General features: G+C 36.9%; 2 protein-coding genes and 1 long non-coding RNA gene across 6 annotated transcripts in view; all 3 read right to left on the bottom strand.

The window, feature by feature from the left end:
• swi2 (Protein singed wings 2) overlaps positions 1–8,576 on the bottom strand; it is a 39,982-nt gene extending 31,406 nt beyond the window's left edge. Inside the window, exons 1-2 of the mRNA XM_067770524.1 lie at positions 8,564–8,576; positions 8,362–8,450 (exon numbers count right to left, since the gene is read on the bottom strand). Of these exons, the coding sequence (XP_067626625.1) occupies positions 8,362–8,390 (29 nt within the window). The 5' untranslated portion in view covers positions 8,391–8,450; positions 8,564–8,576. The remainder of the gene's footprint in view (positions 1–8,361; positions 8,451–8,563) is intronic.
• rdgBbeta (cytoplasmic phosphatidylinositol transfer protein 1) lies at positions 652–9,255 on the bottom strand. The gene is made up of 7 exons (XM_067770525.1): positions 8,792–9,255; positions 8,564–8,712; positions 8,362–8,450; positions 2,765–2,772; positions 2,615–2,686; positions 2,397–2,529; positions 652–2,330 (listed from the first exon to the last, which is right to left on the bottom strand). Exons 1-7 carry the CDS (start codon positions 8,840–8,842, stop codon positions 2,056–2,058), a joined length of 777 nt encoding a protein of 258 aa, XP_067626626.1. The 5' UTR covers positions 8,843–9,255; the 3' UTR covers positions 652–2,055.
• A 1,164-nt stretch (positions 9,256–10,419) lies between these two features.
• Positions 10,420–20,297, bottom strand: LOC137243164 (uncharacterized). 4 transcript variants are annotated; one of them, XR_010950462.1, is made up of 11 exons: positions 20,115–20,297; positions 19,514–19,760; positions 18,975–19,452; positions 18,693–18,918; positions 18,403–18,632; positions 18,029–18,345; positions 17,656–17,943; positions 17,418–17,596; positions 17,229–17,362; positions 11,912–12,274; positions 10,420–11,852 (listed from the first exon to the last, which is right to left on the bottom strand). It is a non-coding gene; the product is annotated as an uncharacterized lncRNA (long non-coding RNA). The 4 variants fall into 4 exon arrangements; XR_010950463.1 differs by having other exon boundaries at positions 19,514–19,722; XR_010950464.1 differs by lacking the exon at positions 20,115–20,297 and having other exon boundaries at positions 17,418–17,586; positions 19,514–20,073.
• Positions 20,298–22,270: the final 1,973 nt, after the last annotated feature.

Here is a 22,270-nt window from a genome sequence, read left to right as displayed (position 1 = left end):
CTTCCTGTGGAATATAAAGCTTTTACCACATAGTGAATTCCACACAGCGGTTCCCGTCATTCACAAGGTCTTGACCATAATTAATATCATTGTTAAAGCCTATCGTTAAAAGCTAGAAGTAGGGGCTACTCTACATTTCTCAGGCCAAGTATAAGTGTTTACAAACATTTTTCGCAGTGTATACCAAAATATCATTAACACCTTGATGGGTGTAAGTAAATTGAGTATTCATTTGCGCGGAGTATTTCTTTCAAGACAGAAATGTAGTATTTACATAATTAATAATCGATTTGCGATGAGTGAGTCAGTCGAAAATGCATAACCATACAAACTGGAGAGCTGAGGTTTAACGGATCATGCAAAAAAAACAGCTCCCCAAAGAAATGTTATTAAGTTTGGACGAAAGAGCTAACTCGGTATTGCTGATGGAATATCCTAAGGGGAGAAGGCAAAGACTCAACTCGTTGGGGTGCAACCCTGTTTTGTGTGTGCAAATGTGGCTGATATAACCTTTCCCACGGTAGTCCAACTTTAGCATCAAAGCTCGGGTAGAGTTTGTGAATGGTTAAAGCTCAGATACTTTATTAATTCCCACTCCACTGCTAATATGCCCATAATCTGTGTTAAAGGTAAGAAGTCTTGAATTAAAAGTGATTTATCTTTTAAATTTTATTTCAACATGTCTTTGTATTTTTGTCTATATAATTATTTTAAAAACTATACACAACATCCAAATTCATAAAAATAAAAAAAAGGTGTAAATTGCTTTATTAAGGAACGTTCCCCAAGTAAACTTTAAGGTAAGGTTTATCTGTGCGTTTATAGAGCAAATGAAATTTAAATCAGACATGAACGGACCTTAATGAAACTTTTATACAAATTTACAATTCGTAAAGCCTTAAACCATTTTATCATTTTTCTGAATTTAGTTGTAATGTGTTTTTCAAGATAATAAATATCAAAGCGAACTCAACCCAATGCGCCTTGCAAAAGAATGTCAAGTAAAAAAAAACTGTAGTGATTTAGATTAACTGATATCTTGTTGCATCGCGGCGTTGCTTGGAAACTATCAAAAAGGAGCAGTGAATCGATGGGTACCCCCGTACTGAATTCGCCTTGATTTGTACAGGAACATTGTTACAGTAACGTGTGTACGATAATGATTTTATTGCATAACGCTTAAACACATTGCTCATTTTATTGTAAACAGAAGTAATCCAAAATTTTATTTTTTGAGAAAACGCAAATGAAATTTTATTTTTTCGTACAGTTTTCTCATAAAAACGAGATTCAAATTTTGGCAATATCATTATACACTAGACGGCTATTTTGGTTTAACATAAGATTTCAAAATATGAATTTTTTGACATGCATCTGTTTAGAATAAAACAAACGATGCTACAATTGTTGATTATAAGATTTGATGTCGAATTCTAAAACTGTTAAAATTCGGTCACCAAGCACATCTAAAAAAAATAACTTAAGCCGAAAAGTATGCAATGTTTTGTAGAGCGTTTGCGATGCTATGCCAAGTCTTTCAGTAACCTCACTGCGGAGCATTTTGTTCTAAGCATTTTCACGATATTAATTAAATCGTTCAACATATACCCACTTTCGAAAAATAAAGTAGCAGAAGGCAAAAAATAAATATTATTTAAATGCAAACATTTGTGCAGGTGAGTATTACTTTAGCCTTCCTCTGTGGTGAGGAAATTACATTCTTTACATAAGGCAAATTGTTTTCTATTTTTCACATAAATGGAAGTTATCAATTTGTAGTGCAAAAGTGTATGTTTTGCAATATTCCTGAGTAGCTGTAATATGCTTTTACATGCTGCCTTACGAAAAATTTAAGAATTTCCATTAAACTCTTAGATACCTACTCAAAATTATTTAATTAAAAGGACTAGCATTAGCATTTGATCATTTCATATACATAATTATCGCAATTTTGTAGCTTTCACATTACTCTCTTTATCCGAAGTGCTAAAATCTGTAATTTGAGGCTTTTGACAGAGCAGTGCTTATTTAGCCCACTCTTCTATCAAAATATTTTTAGTAATCGCCAGCTCCCTTTAATTTTTCATTTGTTTCAGCTTGTTTTTGTCTTTCAAATGCACGCACATCTTCCAATGTCATTCCAAACCATTCGTCAATCCAAGTAAAAGCTTGTCTATGTCCAAGTAAAAGCACATCACGTATGCTGCGTTGTATAAAATCTTCAACTTTCGTTTGTAAACCCCAAACTTCAAAGGAAGCGTTTACCAGTTTATAAGAACACATAATAGGTTTATCAGTGATACGCCAACCCTCGATGAGCGGACCGCGGCCTGCGTTGAGATAAGTTATATATGGATTGTTAATGCAAAAAGAAAATATGCATTTACAATATTCACCTGTTTTCTCTGATTTAAAGAATTTTGGATCTTCCTCCTTTTTATAGTGATTTGGATTGGACAGTTCATCAAATGCAATATCAACTTCCTCCAGCAAACGTGTCTGTAACTCGTCTTCACTGAGACCAAGACACTGTAGGATATAATCAAAAACGTATTTTGTTTTAATGCTAAAAACCATTTTGTCTTCTGTACACGCTTTGTTGCTAAAACCTTACATTATCTGAGCATCCATTATTGTTTTCGTATTTGGTTTTGATCGATATACTCAATTTCGGCACAAAGGAACACTAAAAATATAAAACAGATCATATTACATTTTGGAAATATATAATGAATATATATATGAATGCAAATTGGTTACTTACGGTATATTCTATGGTTTGGCGCAACAGAAACCGACAAAATGAAGAGCATGAAAAAGTTTAAGAAATTGAGAAAAAGATTTCCTGGGGAATCAATACTATAGTAGAGTATGGAGACTTACAGTTACAGTTAAACAACTAAGACATTTTTTTTTTATTTAATATCTGTTTTAAGCGGCGAGTTTTGTGAGATTTGAACAAATGGCTTAAAACAGCCAAAAAATGCGTTATGTTAAGAAAATTTACGAATGAATTTGAATAAAAATAGAGCAAATAATAAAAATTATAAACAACAAATTAAAATTCTAGCTTGTGAAATATATCAAATAGCTAGTACTTATTTGATATATTTCACAAAAATTCATAAATAAAATACATTAAAAAAAGTAGAAGAACAAGAAATATGTAGAAATCCGCACAATATTAAACCAAATAATATAAAAAGAAAATCTTATGCAAAGAAACATATTTACATAAATATTAGAAAATTGGGTCTATGTAAAAATGTATGCATATACAGATTTCTAACACAGTTTTAGCTTTTTGTAGAGTTTGGAGACTTTTGTAAAAATGTGAGAGAGAAACTGTGTTATGGTTTCTTTAGTAAAGCTTTTTTCAAGGTGAGTCTCAAAATATATTTTCCAATTTTCCTCAGATGCATTTCATATACTCGAAAGGATGTGTATTGAAATTCGCAGATGAAAACAAATTTATCAAAAAAAGAAACAACTATAAATTACTTTCCCCATTACATAGATTTTTAGCAATCTAATATTTTGTGCATTAGGATATCAACAACTATTTATGAAGCACTAACTTGATATAATTTTATTGACTGAAGCACTTAACAATTACAAATTTTGTATTACATATAACTAACAAAGAATATGATAAGCTTTTAAAACACCACTACTAGCACAATCATACAAACCAACATAAACAATAAAATATATATATATATATATATTATACTGATAGCCAGAAGACTAGCTATTTGTATTTGTATTTATTAGGCAATTCATCCCATCACAACAATTTGGCAAAAATTATTTTATAGTGCTGTCTAGGTTATTATAGAAACTTGTTAATTCTTTATTGAAGAGCAGAGCATTGCTTATAAGCCTAAGTCTAGATGGGAGCGAGTTCCAAAGACGTATGGAAGTAATGAAGAACTGGCGATCAGATATTAGCATACGATGTCTGAAGTGGGTAAGAACAGATCTAGACGACTGGAGAAAATTTAGCCTGCGATACAGATAGTCAGGTTCCTTCATATATATTAATTTATGTAGCTTAGTTAGCGTTTTAAGTATAATAAGGTTATCGAAAAAAATGTTTAGCAACTTGTAAGCATGATGAGAGACGTGGTCAAGACGTATCTAGCAATGTTGTTATAAACAACATTAAGTTTCCTATTACATACATAGTCACAATTAGAGTAAATCTCACAACCATAAAGGAGCGTAGGTATTAAGTACGCTTTTGCTATTAGTAGACGAATATGTAACGGAGTAAAATATTGTGTAAGCCAGAGTGTACGAAGCATTCCATACACTTTTCCCACTGTGCGGAAGATGTGATCTTTCCATGTCAAGGTTTTGTTAAAAACTACACCTAGATTTTTTGCCGTGTCAACGTATTCTATAATAGTGTTGCCTAAAATTAAATTTTCCATTCCACTTTTATCTAGTGATCTTCTATGAATCACTATACATTTCGACTTCTTAGGGTTAAGACATAAGCCGTTCATAGAAGCCCACGTACCAATTTGACACAAATCGTAATTTAAGTTATTAATACACGAACTGGTACGATCACTAGGACAGCACATATACAATTGTACGTCGTCAGCATAAATGTGAATATTACAATACTTGAGAACACCAGGCAAATCGTTTATGTACAAAACAAATAGCAGGGGACCAAGGATTGAGCCTTGTGGGACGCCTTTTAAAACACTGACGAAGTCAGACTTTCTGCTACCAACACTTACTGCCTGAGTTCGGTCGGCCAAATACGATCTGATGAGGGCTGTTGCACAGTTGGAGAAATTAAATAGGTTGTCCAGCTTCTTGCAGAGAACGGTGTGGTCGACCAAGTCAAACGCTTTTGAATGGTCGAGAAGAGTTAGGAAAGCAGTAAAATTTTTGTCAACTTGTTCTCGAATATACACTAGCAAACTCAAGAGGACCAAAATCAACATTAGCGCGAATACAATAATTGTCAGTACATTAGACTGGGTCGAAAAAAAAGTTGCTAATGTCCGCCCCTAAATTTGAAGATTATGTTGAGAGGGTTTCGGACAATTTTTTTTAAATTTTTTTTGATCGAAATACAGCCGAATATGTCTTTTCGTTGTAACTTGGTTATTTGGCGTCCGATTTTAAATTAATTTTTGGTGGTAAAATTTTGTTAGCTGACCTAATCATGTGAAAACGACTTCATAGCTTAAAAGAACATTAAACGGAAATGTGAAGCTTCTCAAGGCCAAAATAATGACATATCAATTTTAAAAATTGGATGTCAAATAACCAAGTTACAACGAAAAAACATTTTCGGCTGTATTTCGAAGGATCAAAAAAGTTAAAAAAAATTTTTACGAAACCCTCTCAACATAATCTTCAAATTTGGGAGCGGACATTAGCAACTTTTTTTGTATGGGGACCAACCCAGTCTACAGCACATATATTGTCAGTTGAGATTGGCAGATTTACAAAATTTATATTTATCTCGTTAATGTCTACATCAGGGAGGACAGAAATATAACATTTGGATTTTCCTATACCAATATCTTTAATCGACTTCCAGGTTTCCTTCGAACTCAAAGCAGCACTAAACTTGTTATTATAAAATCTCTGCTTAGCTGTCCTAATGGCTTTGTTTGCTGCGATCCTAGCTGCTTTGAAGCAGTTGTGAGCCTCCAGGGTTTTGTATCTTTTCCATCGTGAGTAAGCAAGGATACGCTGGTGAATTAAGTGTTTTAGATTGGCACTAAACCAAGGGGTATTATTGTGTGTAGCAGCTTTGAGTTTCACTGGCACATGGTTGTCGAAAAGCCTAATAATATGGTCCTGTAGGAATGATGCCTGATCATCGACCGATGTAAGCGTACGAATCAAGCTCCATTCGACCGACTCCACCGCTGCATTAAGGGAACTGTAATCTATGTTTCTAAAATCACGATACGTAAAGGAACATTGGCTGTGTGACGTTTGAAAGTTGTAACTATAAAATATTAGATCGTGTTTTGAAAAGCAAGATGCAGACAATTGATCGTAGTAAAGCAATTTCAGGGGATCATTCACAAAAAATAAATCCAACAAAGAGGAATTTGAGTCATTAAAGTGTGTAAGTGAAGTTAAATTGGTGGGAAAAAGTCCAAGACACTCCATACTTAGCTTTAGAGTTGAGTCGACGAGAAAATTGGAGTTGAAATCCCCACCGATGATTATATTATCATAACTTATAAGTAGAGGCTCGAGAAATTTAATAAAGCCAGAGAACTCAACTCCACGATTAGGTCTGCATGCACAGCCGATAAGAAGCCTTTCATTATTTACAGAGAACACGTCTACGAACACATATTCGACAGAATCACTTGGACTAGCACTACAGCAAAGTTTACAGGATAAACTACTTTTAACATATATAGCAACACCACCACCATGACCACGTCTATCAGCCCTGAAAAGTTGATATCCATTTAGTTGCACCAAATCATTTTTGTGACATGAAGAAAACCAGGTTTCGGAAATACATATAACATCTCTATCAGAACCTTCAGATATGAATCTCAATTCATCCAGTTTTATATAGGCTTTGCGCATTGAGATGGATGACTTTGAGCCTTTTAGTACGTTTGCTGAATACGTGCAACAGTGTATGTAAGCAGTCTTTGGAACTAGACAACCTATAGTCTAGGACCATCACTATCTATGAGATATAAATAATGCTCTGCGATGTGTAACAATGAAGACAACAGAAATGAATGTTTACAAGTATGATAGGGAGAGATAAGGACGGAAACGAAGAGACGGAAGAACTTAAGTAATATACCATACATAGAAATTATTAGCTCGCCTTTTCACTGCCTTAACAAATGTCATAAGGGTAGTTAACCTGCCAATGGCTGAGTGGATTGTCGAGATAATCAACACACCAATGCATAGGTCACACGCATATGGTGGACAATGTGGTACTTTTGCCGCTGACACTACAGTCCGCCGCTCCAGTACAGTCATTAATGACTGCGAACTGGGGCAATTATAACGCTATACAAGTTGACGAAATTTGTATAAAGCTGCAAGTGTACATGTATTGATTCTTATCTACTATATACTTAAATTTTATCATATAAAGACCATATAAAATTTATAATTTAATAATCTCAATTATAAACAGAAGTAGTTTCGAGCAAACGCGTCCTCTTATTTGCATGCAATCGAAATTTGATCACAATCCCAACAACATTAAAATATCTTAGCTAAATTATGCTGTGTGGTTTGGACAGAATAATGTTAATGCTTGCGTGCGGAAGTGGGTGAGTGGGTGGGAAGTATGAATTGATCTAAAAATAGTTTGCTGGAAGTAACGCAAAAGGTGAAATATTCTATTTGTGAATGCGACTACTAATAGACGCTATTGAAATGCTGAGCAGAGCACAGTAAAAAATTTTAAGGAAATTTATTTTAGGAGAGCATACACCACCGTGGTGTGATGGTAGCGTGCTCCGCCTATCACACCGTATGCCCTGGGTTCAACTCCCGGGCAAAGCAACATCAAAATTTTAGAAATAATGTTTTTCAATTATAAGAAAATTTTTCTAAGCGGGGTCGCCCCTCGGCAGTGTTTGGCAAGCGCTCCGGGTGTATTTCTGCCATGAAAATCTCTCAGTGAAAACTCATCTGCCTTGCAGATGCCGTTCGGAGTCGGCATAAAACATGTAGGTCCCGTCCGGCCAATTTGTAGGGAAAATCAAGAGGAGCACGACGCAAATTGGAAGAGAAGCTCGGCCTTAGATCTCTTCGGAGGTTATTGCGCCTTACATTTATTTTTTTTATTTTTTATATGAGAGAGTGAAAGAGAGTTATCCTCCTCGCACTGCATTTTTTAATAACAAAGAAAAATGAATGGTTCCAGAAACTATATTGAAAAAAACTTTTAAAACTTTTCCGAGTATGCAAATGTCAAAAGAGCCTTTTTTACAAAGTTCCCAAAACCATCCGCCAAGGAGTACATGAGAGTGATATATTGATGCAAATTTATGACGTTTGATTACTATGTTTAGGTGAGACTATGGTGCAACGATTTGATTTTGTGCGTTAAACTTTCTTGGGAGATTCAGGGTACACTTTCAGAACAATTTTTAGGTTTTAACTCTGATTTGCTCTCTGGCCTTAATGTAAAAATAGTCATGGTTTTTGATTCACTACTAATCTTTGTTGAGATATTGAACTTTTAAGCATTTTTCTTTAAAACTACTCACTGTTTTATGAAAACCCATAATTGCTCTTAATTAAAAATAATTAACATAACATGAAAGTATATATTTAGGTATCTAATTAAGAACATTTTTAAATATATTTATACTTAGCACCAACCTGTGATTGTAAACGGATAGTAGTTCCATGATTTTTCAGTTACATAAAATACACGTGGACAAATCGCTTGTATACAATATGGTAAACGGCTGCAATGAAATGAGTGGGAAAATATATACAATTTAATAAATAAATATAAGAATAAATTAGTTAAGTGTTTTTTGTATAGTTACACTTCTACGCCCTCATCTTCTCACCTCACCTCGACAGATGTATACGTTTCTCTGTGTACTGTCCTTTACCGTGCACAGGATCCTCACATTCATAACTTTCCACTACTTCAACACCCTCACCTTCCCCAGATTGTTCCAAACTGTGTCGCGCAATCATATAAAGCTGTCCAATGCGATACTGAAACGGTTGTCGGGAAGATTTGGATAACTTTTAATATATATTTTATACAACTATGAAAGAAATCCTGCAAACTTACCTCTTCCACGGTTAGGGGCATGCAGATGCGATATTCCTTACATAAAACCATTTTTGTTCCTTCTCGATGGGAGTACAAACTAGCCAATGTAGTCTCTTATGAAATGTGTTTACGCTTTGCTTGTACTCCCCAGTACTCCTCATATTGAAATCAGCTGATGGGGTTGCTTTTTACTTTGTTAGTTAGACGAGCACTGTAATTTCCTTGTTAGCAGTTTATCGAGTGTGAAAAAACATTTGATTTTATCCAAATGTTTTGAGGGGCTCCAAAACTACTTTATTATGGTGCCTTCCCTAACTTTTAAGGGCCAATTAATGGTGACTTATATCCATATAACAATAACCAAAGAAAAAAGGGCAAATCGAACCTACATTATGGAAATCAATGTAATCGATTAATTTTGCCATACCATAACGCTAAAGCGCCAAATACACGACACAAACATTTCCGCGAACATTCCGCAATCTTGTTCGCAGCTTTGGCCATACACCATACGAACTTTTGGCCGAACATTAGTTCTCTTTCAGACAGCGATGAATACGGACAACAATTGTGCTGCAGCAATATTGCTCGCTGTTGCAATTAAGCGTAAAAAAATATCTTATGTATATATATATAATCTTTGCTTTTTACTTGTTACACTGATGGCAAAGATTTATACATTTCAATAAATTCACTCAGAAATTTTTTATTGTCCATTTTACTTTTCCGCGCACGTCTGTTCCGTTCAGAAATTACTAAGATTATGAGCTATTTCGCCATACACGCACGAACAGTTCGCGCAAATGTTCGCCAAAAATTAAAATATTTTGATTTTTGGCGAACATTTTCGCGAACTGGCAAACACAACCATACATGACAGAAAAGGTCGCAAAAACATGACATAACGGGAATGCTCGCGGAAATGTTCGTGTCGTGTATTTGGCGCTTAAGGCTATAACTATATCATTGCCAACCAATTGGTTTTTGGGTTTTCACCATATCCATAACCTAAAAATATTTGAGTTTGCGAATTTATTAACTTTTTGTACATTTCATTTATTCCCTGCAAAAACGCTCCACGTCATTTTACTAGTCATTTTACGGTCATTGTGACTTTCTGCAGCGGTTATATTCATAGTCACGTTTGCATGGGCGTGATTAACTTTTGTGACCAAATTTTCCGTTTCGTTCCTATTAATGTGATCGTGCATTCCGCTCCCACTTATAGGATGTGAGCATAGCACTGTGCTACTCACACACGTCACAATGCTCGTCAAATGGCGGTCATTTTTCCGTCATTTCACTCTACATTTTCGAGCCATTTGACAATCAATTTTACTGCGGTTTTACCATTTATATAACCGCCATATAACGTGAATTTTACCTGCAGATTTACTTTACCTGGAGCAGCCATATGAATAAAATATGAACCAAAAAAATTGAATTTTCAATATTTATTATTTTCAATATTATTATATATGTACATGAAATTGGAACTTATATTAATCCAGTTCATATAAAACAGAAGAACTTTAATAATAAATAAACTCGCTTAATTGGTTTTTGTTTTCCAATGTCTTCTAAGCGAGCAAAAAAATAATATTAAGCTTTAGGAAAAACTCAAATTATTTGAATAATCTACAACTTAAAGCTTAGTAGAAATTCAGATTAGGTTTACTCTTTTTTCAGATCATGAATATTCAAAGGTGTCGTAGAATCCGATTGCTGTCGTAATTGATGAATTGAAAAATGTACGACTAGTAATTGAGTCAGACTTATTATTGTTCTAAATCTAATCATTCAAGCAATAATTCTGCAACCCTTAGCAGGAGTATTGATTGGTTTCAAATCTAATTCCGACAGCAATCGTATTACGACATCCCTTATTATATATGCACATGAAATTGCAACTTAAATCAATACAGTTGATATAAAGAAAAGTAATTATTTTAATAGTAAACAAACTCGCCTTATTGGTTTTTGTTTTCCAATTGAAATCTTTTCCAAGCGAACAGAAAATAATTTTGAGCTTTAGAAAAAACTCCAATTATTTGAATCAATTTAAATCTACAACTAAAAGCTAATTAGAAATTCAGATTAGATTTACTCTTTTTTTTCAGATCAAGAATATTCCAAGGTGTCGTGGAATCCGATTGCTGTCGTAATTGATGAACTTAAAAATGTACGACTAGTAATTGAGTCAGACTTATTATTGTTCTAAATCTAATCATTCAAGCAATAATTCTGCAACCCATAGCAGGAGTATTGATTGGTTTCAAATCTAATTCCGTCAGCAATCGTATCACATCCCTTATTTTATATGTACGTGATATTGCAACTTAAATTAATACAATTGATATAAAGAAAAGTAAGTACTTTAATAATAACATAAACTCTCTTAATTGGTTTTTGTTTTCCAATTGAAATCTTTTCTAAGCGAGTAGAAAATAATTTTAAGCTTTAGAAAAAACTCCAATTATTTGAATAATCTACAACTGAAAGCTTAGTAGAAATTCAGATTAGGTATACTCTTTTTTCAGATCAAGAATATTCAGAGGTGTCGTAGAATCCGATTGCTGTCGTAATTGATGAATTTAAAAATGTACGACTTGTAATTAAGTCAGACTTATTATTGTTCTAAATCTAATTATTCAAGCAATAATTCTACAACCCTTAGCAGGAGTATTGATTGGTTTCAAATCTAATTCCGACAGCAATCGTATCACATCCCTTATTATATATGTACGTGATATTGCAACTTAAATTAATACTGTTGATATAAAGAAAAGTAAATACTTTAATAATAAATAAACTCTCTTAATTGGTTTTTGTTTTCCAATTGAAATCTTTTCCTGTGCAAGCACATCGCTAACCTGTGTTGGCAAAAGATATGATTATACTGTCTTCGATAGATAGTCGGACGAGCCGTTACTCGGCGAAGTAGAGATGACCGTTGTGTCGGTGGCAGCTGTTACAACAGCAGTTTCTAACTTTACACCATCCGTACAGTGTGATGAATGCTTCACTGCCTTTTCCAATTGCTTGGCGCCAGCGATTTTTGCTGTTTGTAAAGCGTTAGCTGTAATGCAAATATATAGATGGGTTAAAGTGGTTTTCGTATGTTATTCAACAACTCACCCTATACCATCATCACAGCCTCCTCATCGATTTTGAATATGTGTACTGTTTCAGTATTCAGACCCAGTTCGTTTGATGCAATATTTTCGATTTGATGAATATGTATACTATCCGTTAGGCAGACAATTAGGTGCGTTCGATTCATTCATATAATGTGGGTATTTGAGCCGTAGACGCAATTGATATATTGTAACATTTGTAAACAGTTGGGTTTTTCTGCTGTCACCATCACCACTAGAGAGCTATTGAAGAAACGCTCGACCAAGATGTGTTGCGATTTACGCGCATAGATTTTTTCCACCTTGTCAGTTATTGATGGAGAAAATGCGAAAGCCATATTTACCATCCAATACGGAAATGGAACTGTGGAGGAAGAAACATTTTATAAAATTTAATAAAATCAATAAATGATAGTTGTGTTAAAATGGGGTAAAGTATCGTATGTTAAAGTATAGCGAAGTTTGAATAGGTCTCATTCTTCATTCTTAGAAACATGTACGAAGGTACCTCGTAAGATTTTAAAAATCCTCAACGCTTTTTTGCAATAACTTAAAAAAAACTCATATTCATCAAATTTCTGTTTAACTTCAATAGCTACGTTTACCACCAGAAGGAGTCACTATTGCTTCTACACCTATGCTATTGTTTCCTACACCGATGAGCTTTGTAATAAAATAAACAGCTATCTCCCCAATCTCTCCAGTTTTGTCGCCTCGCGAAACCTGATATTGCAACCAACCAAATCATCGGTGATCCTTTTTAAAACATGGCCGCGCCAAATGTCGACCATATGACATTACCCTACCGACTGTCTTACACCTTAAAATTTTGGGTGTGACTTTCATCAGGATCTACATTTTGGTGAGCACGCAGCCGCAATTGTTCCGAGAAATCAGAGCCGTATCTAAATCCTCAAATCCCTCGCTGGCAGTACCTGGGGAAAGGATAAAGAAACGCTCATGACTACACACAAAGCAATTAGCCAGCCGATTAAGTGCTATGCGTCACCCATATAGTCGCCAAGCCTAAAAATTACCCACAGAAGAAGCCAAAATACTGCTCTCAGAATTGCCACGGGCTGTCTTCTTATGTCCCCAGAACACCATCTGCATAATGAGGCGAGAATACTCCCCATCAGGGAGAGAAATGATATGCTGACCAAACAGTTCCTGTTGAATACCCAGAAACCTGAGCATCCCAACAGACATCTGATTGGTCAACCAGCACCGCCTAGGGGCCTAAGGAGTCATCTCCGTAAGCATTTTGAGGAAATACGGCTCCTGAGAACCCAGCCGTATGAAGCGAGAAAACACAAGCAGGTCCTTGGTGAATTCCATAAACAAGCGTCGGACCGTTATGCTAGGAATTGCCCGGTGAATCCAGTACTGAAAGAAAAGTATCCAAACCTCGCGGAAGAGGAACGCATACTCCCCAGAGAAAAGCGAGTCACTCTAGCTCAACTTCGTTCTGGATGCTGTAACAGGTTAAACTCTTACCTATCCGACATACAAAATGTATGCCCCGCTTGCAATGTGTCCCCACATGACACCAACCATCTCTTTAATTGTAATGTGGAATCAACGCCTCTAACACCCCTTTCATTATGGTCCCCCCTGTCGAAACAGCAAGTTTCCTTGGACTCCCGTTAGAGCATATTGATGATAATTTCTGATCGGTCGCACCTATTGGATGGGGCGAAGCACTGCTACAATAACAACGTGTGAAAGATGGTTGCATCATTCGTTTGTTGCTCCCTGTTGCTTTGCTTATATTTTTTTTTCTCAATTTTAAACAAATTCGCAACAATAACTAAACTTTTAATTTGTTAACAAAAATAGAAATGCGCAACAAAATTTCAATTGGCAAATCAGCGGACTTCGAAGATTTGAAATTCCTATTCCCCAATTATTGTTCTCTCTAGGAGAAAAGAATTGGAGGAATTTTTCTGCGGTGCTATTAAGGCAATGACCTTTGACCTCGAGCGGTTGGAATCTAAGTGTTCTTTGCCCAGTCCACAAGAAGGGGGATACTGCAAAATGCACCAACTATCGTGGAATCAGCCTTCTTAATATCGCATATAAGGTCCTTTCAAGTGTATTGTGCGAAAGATTGAAGCCCACCGTGAACCGGCTGATTGTACCTTATCAGTGCGGCTTCAGACCTGGTAAATCTACCATCGACCAGATTTTCACAATGCGCCAAATCTTGGAAAAAACCCGTGAAAAGAGAATCGACACACATCACCTCTTCGTCGACTTTAAAGCCGCCTTCGACAGCACGAAAAGGAGCTGCCTATATGCCGCTATGTCTGAATTTGGTTTCCCCGCAAAACTTATACGGCTGTGCAAAATGACGTTGAGCAACACCATCAGCTCAGTCAGAATTGGGAAGGACCTCTCCGAGCCGTTCGAAACTAAACGAGGTTTCAGACAGGGTGACCCCCTATCGTGCGATTTCTTTAATTTGATGCTGGAGAAAATTATACTAGCTGCAGAACTTAACCGCACTGGAACAATATACTATAAAAGCGTGCAATTACTGGCATATGCTGATGACATTGATATCATCGGCCTAAACACCCGCGCTGTTAGTTCTGCTTACTCCAAGCTGGAAAAAGAAGCGGTAAAGATGGGTTTGATGGTGAATGAGGACAAAACGAAGTACCTGCTGTCATCGAGCAAAGAGTCAGCGCATATGCGCCTTGGCAACCACGCTACTGTTGGCAGCCATAATTTCGAAATAGTAAAAGACTTCGTTTATTTGGGAACCAGCATCAACACTAGCAACAACATCAGCACTGAAATCCAGCGAAGAATCAATCTTGCCAATAAATGCTACTTTGGACTAGGTAGGCAATTGAAAAGTAAAGTCCTCTCTCGGCGAACGAAAATCATACTCTACAAGTCACTTATCGTACCCGTCCTGCTATATGGGGCAGAAGCATGGACCATGACAACAGCAGATGAAGCGGCTTTGGGAGTGTTCGAGAGAAAAGTTCTTCGAAAGATTTATGGACCTCTACGCGTTGGCGATGGCGAGTACCGAAGAAGAGCTGTACGAGCTATACGCAGACATCAACATAGTCCAGCGAATTAAAACGCAGCGGCTGCGCTAGGCCATGTTATGCGAATGAAAGATGATGCTCCGGCCAAGAAAGTGTTTCTATCGGAACCCGCCTATGGAAGCAGAGGTAGAGGGCGGCCCCCACTCCGTTGGAAGGACCAGGTGGAAAACGATTTAAACCCCCCTGGGTGTGACCAATTGGCGCCGGTTGGCGGAGCGAAGGAGCGACTGGCGCACCTTGTTGGACGGCCATAACCGTTTAGACGGTTAAGCGCCAATTAAGTAAGTAAGTAAGTAAGTTAAGATGATGCGGGAATAACCAAGTAAGCTCCTTCCAACCTTTGATTCGGGGGATGGTATAATGGTATGAAGATGATAGCGTGCGACAACATCGCGAGCTTGCGATGGCTGGAGGAAGTGGTTCCAAACCTCCAAAGGCAGGGCACGAACGCTCGTTTTGAGATGGTGGATAAAGCGCAAATCCCCAAGGTAACAAAAGTTAAGGTATGGATACCATGCGTGATGAAGTCGGAGGATACACTGCGACTTTTGCAAAATCAGAATCCGAACACAGGATTCGAAGGTCCTTACTGTATCTCGGCCTACGGACGAAGGTTAGTTATACATCTTCCAAATAAACAAGCAGGCGGAGGATATATTGTACGAGCAGCTTGGAAAAATGTCCTTAGGTACAGGCAAAATGTATATGCGACTCAGGAAAAGAAGTCGCGGGTATTAAAGTCCTAACACGGTGGACGTCGAAAAGGACCTCAAAAGCCTAAGGGAAAAAAGACAGGTGGAGGTAGCCCACGTCACCCCGAATGTGTTAGAAGGGGACCAACAGCCAGATGGTGCTGAGTCGCACAGAGGAACACCCGGCACAACAGGTACAAGAGGCTGAAGGGGGCTTCGAACACTCTAAACCAAAAGGGCTAGAGGAGGACGACGACGTCACGATGAAGGTGCTGGAGGGGGACAAGCAGCCCATTGGTACTGCGAGTCATACAGATAAACCTCCAACACAGTAAAGTGGCGTCGAGCGAACCCCTCCTCCTAACGCGCTGATCCAGGAGCCGTGGCTTCCATCGGGAGGAAAGGGTTCTGAACTTAGCGCGCGCGGATTTGGCGTTTACTATGCGCAAACGGAAGGACGGGTGCGAGCTGTAGTAATGGTAAGGAAACAGCTGCATTCATATATGCTGCCTAATTACACTACTGAGGACCTCGTAGTGGTGGTGAAATCGCCGGGCTCAGATGGTACATGTCCGGCCATGCTACAAGTTTCAAGTAGGGCGGTCGTGGGATGGCTTAAAATAATATTCGATGGGTGCATAAACTGAATCATGTACCGCACTCTTGGAGAACTGCTCGTGTAGCTTTCCTACCAAAGGCGGGGAAGATCGGTCACGTGTATCCCAAAGATTATAGACCCATAATTTCTGCTCAAAACCTTTGAGAGGCTGATAGATGTGTACATAAAGTCCAACGTGGATGAAAAGCTGCTCTCCACAACACAACAGGCGTACACCAAAGGCAAGTCAGTAGACACCGCATTGCATAGGGTGGTAATAAGCATAGAAAAAGCCCTGGAATATAAGGAATATGCTCTAGAAGCATTGCCGGGGCTTTCTAAATGGGCGATTATTGATGGTCTTAATTACGTTAAAGTACATCCAGCCTTACCCAGATGGATCGACTGCATGTTAAACTGCAGTAAGATTACATCGCAATGGGGATTGTACGCGGCCACGAAATTAGTGGACAGGGGCACTCCGGGTGCTATCACCTATGCTGTGGACGCTGGTCATTAACCAACTGCTTAGGGGATTCTACGAGGGACCAGAAAAACTTACGGTTTACGCAGATGACGTTGCATATGGTCTTGTTTTCAAAGAGGTACAAGGTCCCTAATTGGACCAGGCCTAAGTTAGGAGGGGCGACCCTACGGGGAAACCTTGCCCAAAATATCTAGGAATGATCCTAGACAGTAAGCTGTCATGGAAGCTCAACGTGGAGGAGAGGGCGAGGAAGGCTTAAACGACACTTTATGCATGTAAAAGAATGCAAAAGAACCGGCATATACGATCAGAAGGAACTCGATGACGATGCCTCAAAATAACAACCAAAAGCAATAATTATCATTTCACTGACACAAATTTTATAGTTTTTTCTTCCGGAGTTGGACACAATCTTTTAATAATTTTACTTATCAATTTAAGATTAGAAATTATTTTCAATTTGTATTTTGACTTACCAGCAACAACAGAATCATGTTTAATTGTACGCCGCACAATCATTATAGCATCATGTAACGAAGCTCAGTTTCTTTCAAAAATTGTTCGGCACCGCCACGTAAAATCAATGTATATGTTCTAGCATTAACGCAACCTTTAAATAATTATAAACTATAAAAATGAAGTTAATGTCAAACCCACTATCAAACCTTGGAAAATGTTGAAATGTTCACCACCAACTTGACGTTCTTCAAAGTAATCACATTGACCCAAAACACTTGAATTAATATCATTAGCTGTAGTCATAACAGCTACACCACAAGCTTTCATTGTACGTTTCAAATCTTCTTCTGGTACACTAACAGAACATTTCACGATCTGCAAAATACTGTGTACCAACATCACCAATTGGTAGTTTAGAAAACACAACATTGGCGCCTTACTTACCTATTTTATTGTACAGGAGACGCCATTCAGCATTAACAATTTTCTGATACTTTTGGACATTGGAGGACATTGCTGTGGCAGAGCATTTTCCCAATAAAGCACTTTGCTGTTCCTTTGATTGACGCTTCCACATGTACAGCCATGTCATATTTTGGTCATGCATAATTACAATGCTTTACGTATAGCTTTAATGATGATACGTGCATGCACGCCTTCCTCAACATATGGTTTAACTTGTTTTAAGATTTCACCTGCTTAAAGTACTACTGAAGTGGTGCCATCGCCGACCTGATAAGAGAAACATTTTTATTCTACACATTCTTACTTACTTACTTAATTGGCGCTTAACCGTCTAATATAACAAAAAACTTACCTCAGCATTTTGAAATTTGGCGATGTCTACTAGAGTTTTACGGCTGGATTCACAATATCCAATAGTTTCATAATGGTTGCCCCATCATTTGAAATTGTGGCCTTACCACTGGAATCAACAATATGCTTGTCCATACTACGTGAACCCAATTGAATGCGAGGCATTGATGTGGATATGAGTTGAGGTTTACCATGAGAGCTATCGGTACCCAAGCATTTTTTACACAAATACTCATGTACCCAATACAAGTTCAGGACGTTCATATTTATCAACACGCTGTCCGGTATGGCCCAACTGTTGGAAATATGCAGTTGGCACTGTTGAGAAAAAATATGGATCAATGAACACAAGTAGAAGTGAAAGATTTTTTTTACCATCTCTTGTTACTTTACACATTAGATTTTGGAAACGACGACCAGCATCTACAAGTTGCTATTGAGCCTTGCAACGATTAGATCTAATTGCACCCAATTCACCAAAATTTACAATGGGTGGCTCATATTCACCCTCAACCGTTCGTGCCATTGGTGAGGCGGTAAGTGTAATGGACAAAGCTGTTGTTTTTAATAAATCAGCTGTTGCATGTATGCAATACAAAGACGACCTGCAAAGAAGAAAGATCAATGTAATTGCCAAACAAAACATTAATTTCGATTATCGATACCTAACGTAACGTGGCGATGAGTTACCCTGATCTTCTACCACATATTTTGTGGTCACCAATGGTGGTAATAAACCCTGAGCATTAGTAATAAAAGACCACCAGCGCTATTTTGATTTTCAATGATAACGCTTATCGGATTTGGCATCTGATCGGGATCTAAACGGCGTTGGGCTTGATCATACTGTTGCGGCTGTTGATATTTACCAGTAACAGGTTCAGGTGGTTGCTAAAGAAAATAACACAAAAATAATCATCAGCAAATTATTAGTTGTATTAGCATACATTATAACCAGGACGTCCGGACGTGTCCGGGTATTGGGGGTTGACACGGCTTGGGTGGTTGACTGAGCATTGGCGTCTGTCCAGGTAGTGTTGGTGGCATCATAAAAGCCATCAATAACAAGTGCCAAGAATATATCCGCGGCATACCTGCCGACCAAAATGATTCAAGAGGTTGTGATTGCCAACCTCACCTACCCGTGGCGAATCCTGTACCTAACAATTTGGTGTGAACAATTGGTGCCAGTTAACCCTCTGAAATAATCGGCGCAATTGTACGCCATTGTGTTGGCATTAATTAGGCAAAATGCAAAAACTTTTCATCCTCCTCGCGTGACCATTTTGTCTTCTTTAAGCTAGGATCAAGCCATTCGTAACAGCGTGCCTTACATTGCTTGGCAGATTTGCGATGCAGCAGTGATACAATACGTGACCACTGGGTTTTGCCATATTTCATTACAGCTACTTTGAGGATTTCATCCTGAAAGTTATCAATTTAGTTAATAAACGGCCAAGAGTAACCAGTCGCGTCAAATGCTTACCTCAGTGTTTCTCCACACACCACCTTTTATCATTATTCGCGGCATGGTGCTATATAATTGTGAATTCTTTCGATGAGCACAAAAATCAAATCAAAAATTTTTGTCGAAATAAACAGCAAAAATCATTGTATATTAAAGACTTTGGGAAAATTTTAGAATAGCACCCCCGAGTTCGGGGTAAAACTTGGTATCAAATGAAAGAGGGAGTTCTCCCGATCACAAATATATATATTTTAAAGTGCGCAATCTTATAATTTAAAAGTTATTTGTTGTTAAAGTTTGCAAATTTAAAAAATTTCTATAGAACTTTAAATTACAATTTACACATCTTTCAAAACCTTAATCCACATACATATCTATATAAATTGGCAACGATAAACTTAAATTGCATTTTAGTATATTTCACATTTCATTTTTGCATTGTTTTCACTTATTATAAATGTTTTTATTAAATCAATCGCGCTTTTGTAGCAACATGCACATATATATATATATATACATATATTTTATTGATGACATTACAAAGCTGTGCTGCCACATATATATACGTATACACAAATAAAATTTGTATAGAAATTTGCAAACTTTAACACCAAATTACTTTTAAATTATAAGTCTGCGAGCTTTAAAATATATATATATGTGATCTGGAGAACTCCCTGTTAATTTTAAATATTTCCGGAGATATTCCATTTAAAACTCTCAAAATTGAAAAAATTTTCGACCACCAAATGTTTTGCTGTCTCTGCTGAATTAGAAATGGCGAATTTTTTTGCACGCAAAAATTACGTATTTTGCTATCCCTATTAAAATAATAGGTGCGAGAGAGCACGATACATTGTGGGAAAGCTAAATTTGTCAACATGCTATTTCATTTGAAAAATTTTTCATTCCAAATCGTCACCCCTGTCAAAAATTCGTGTGTTTGTGTGCGTTTTTGGTCACACGATTTTTGCAGGGTTGTTTTGGATAAGGTTTGACTAAGAGACTTATTGTTTGTAGAATATGTTTGCCATTTTTTGCGTTTTCTTCATTTTTATGAAGTTTTCATGATTTTTAAGGTAAAACACCATTAATCGTTCACATTGGAGATGGTTAGGGATATGGGTATGGTTCCGACTATGGCGTTGAGGTTAAGGAAGTTTAATTAGCCCTTTAGTAATCTTTCCTTGCAAGTCCTCTATACCTACCCCAAAGGAGTCTTGGAACAAAGTGGTTTCGAAAACAAACGATGCACATTTTTTTTGAAAAATCTAAAAACATTTATTAAATAATAAATAGTAGCTCAAAATGCCTATAGATGTATATTTTTTAATCAATTTGTTTTTATGTGGCAGTTTTCTCAGATGTAGAGGAAAGCTTACTGGAGCTAGCCAGAAGTAGAAGACGGGGGAGATGCTTCAAATCCTTTGGAAATGAATTCCACCACGTAAATGTAGCTTTCTAAATAAGTTGATAAATTGTTGAAATTATAAGTTTTGTTATAGATTTATTCAAAATTTCAGGGTGTCCAAAGAAGCGTTCATGGACTTGTTCTCCAGTACAGATGAACTGCTGCAGCAATGCACAAGAGCCAAGTCTATTCCTAATATTTTTTAATTTTGGCAACAGTTCTCCGATTTTGTGCTCAGGGATCCTACCAACTGAGCGTTGAAAACGAAAATGCACTTGGACTTGCCCAGCCGACCGTGTCTGTGGTACTATAAGAGGTGTTGAATGTCTTGGAAAATTTTATTTGTGAAAGATGGATAAAATTGAATTACGAGGAGGCTGAGCTGCATTAAGCAAAGTTGCATTTCTATAATGTGAAAGTTCCTTTGCTATATGGGGATTTTGTTCCATAATTGAAACCAGTCTTTCAAGCTGTTGTTTTGTACTCACGACCTTGAACCTATATACAATTTTTTCAAATAGTTTAAAATTACTAGTAGGTAGTAAAAAAGGAGAACATAAATACAAAAAACTAACATTTTAAACAATTCTTTTTCTATTCGATAAAGCATCGACAACAAATTTCTATTCGCTTGAAAATTAGATACACAATGAAAATTTCGACAGAGATGAGTTGTCGTAATACCAATTTCAAATTCGATTTTCGATGTTCGATAGCCAGCGAAGATCGAATAATGCTCATAATAGGGGCCTGAATTTACTGCGTAAAAAGCTAACTCGATTTCCAATTTTTGTTTGACGTTTTCATACATGTTTTACATTGTTGCAACGCGTGCTTATTTCGGTTGGGGCAAAAAATGCCGCATAAGTGCGTGCGTTGAAAAGCCGCAGTGTGTTTTTATTAGGTTGGCATAATCAATGGAGATCATGCCAACATCTAAATCCATAGTTTAGTTACTATGTGAAAAATTATGTATTGAATCAGTACAGCTTTACAGCCACTGTTATTAATTAAATGTTTTTTTATGCTGGCAATGCGACACTGCGGTTAGTATTTTTGTTGGATATTTTCCAGGGCTCAATTATATGGTTGGCTCATGTCATCTGATTATGTTCTCTTCATGTAACTAGCATAGGGATTGTCAAAAGTTGGCAAACGCAAAATGTATCCAAGACTTTTGTAGTGTTCCAATGAAGCGTGATCCAGATACGAATAGAGATTTAATATTAAAATACATCAACAAATTGATTCATATGGGTCACATTCATTGGAACACAATTGCCAATTATTTACTGCCGTGGTGGCCAGCTTTCTATTAAAAAATAGTTTCACATCACTTTTTAGTATATGAATCTAGTTTAGCG

Source organism: Eurosta solidaginis, chromosome 3, assembly GCF_040869045.1.
Source record: "Eurosta solidaginis isolate ZX-2024a chromosome 3, ASM4086904v1, whole genome shotgun sequence".
In the NCBI taxonomy this organism is placed as follows: domain Eukaryota; kingdom Metazoa; phylum Arthropoda; class Insecta; order Diptera; family Tephritidae; genus Eurosta; species Eurosta solidaginis.
The sequence above is the reverse complement of the archived record's forward strand: the minus strand, read 5'-3'. Positions and strand labels throughout refer to the sequence as shown.

Excerpts from the sequence above, each read along its gene's own strand:
- rdgBbeta (XM_067770525.1), bottom strand. The coding sequence starts at position 8,842 with ATGGTTTTATGTAAGGAATATCGCATCTGCATGCCCCTAACCGTGGAA. Across the intron at positions 8,713-8,791 it reads TGCCCCTAACCGTGGAAGAG|TATCGCATTGGACAGCTTTA; the intron begins GTAAGTTTGCAG and ends CAACCGTTTCAG. Across the intron at positions 2,331-2,396 it reads CTTTAAATCAGAGAAAACAG|GCCGCGGTCCGCTCATCGAG; the intron begins GTGAATATTGTA and ends ATCTCAACGCAG.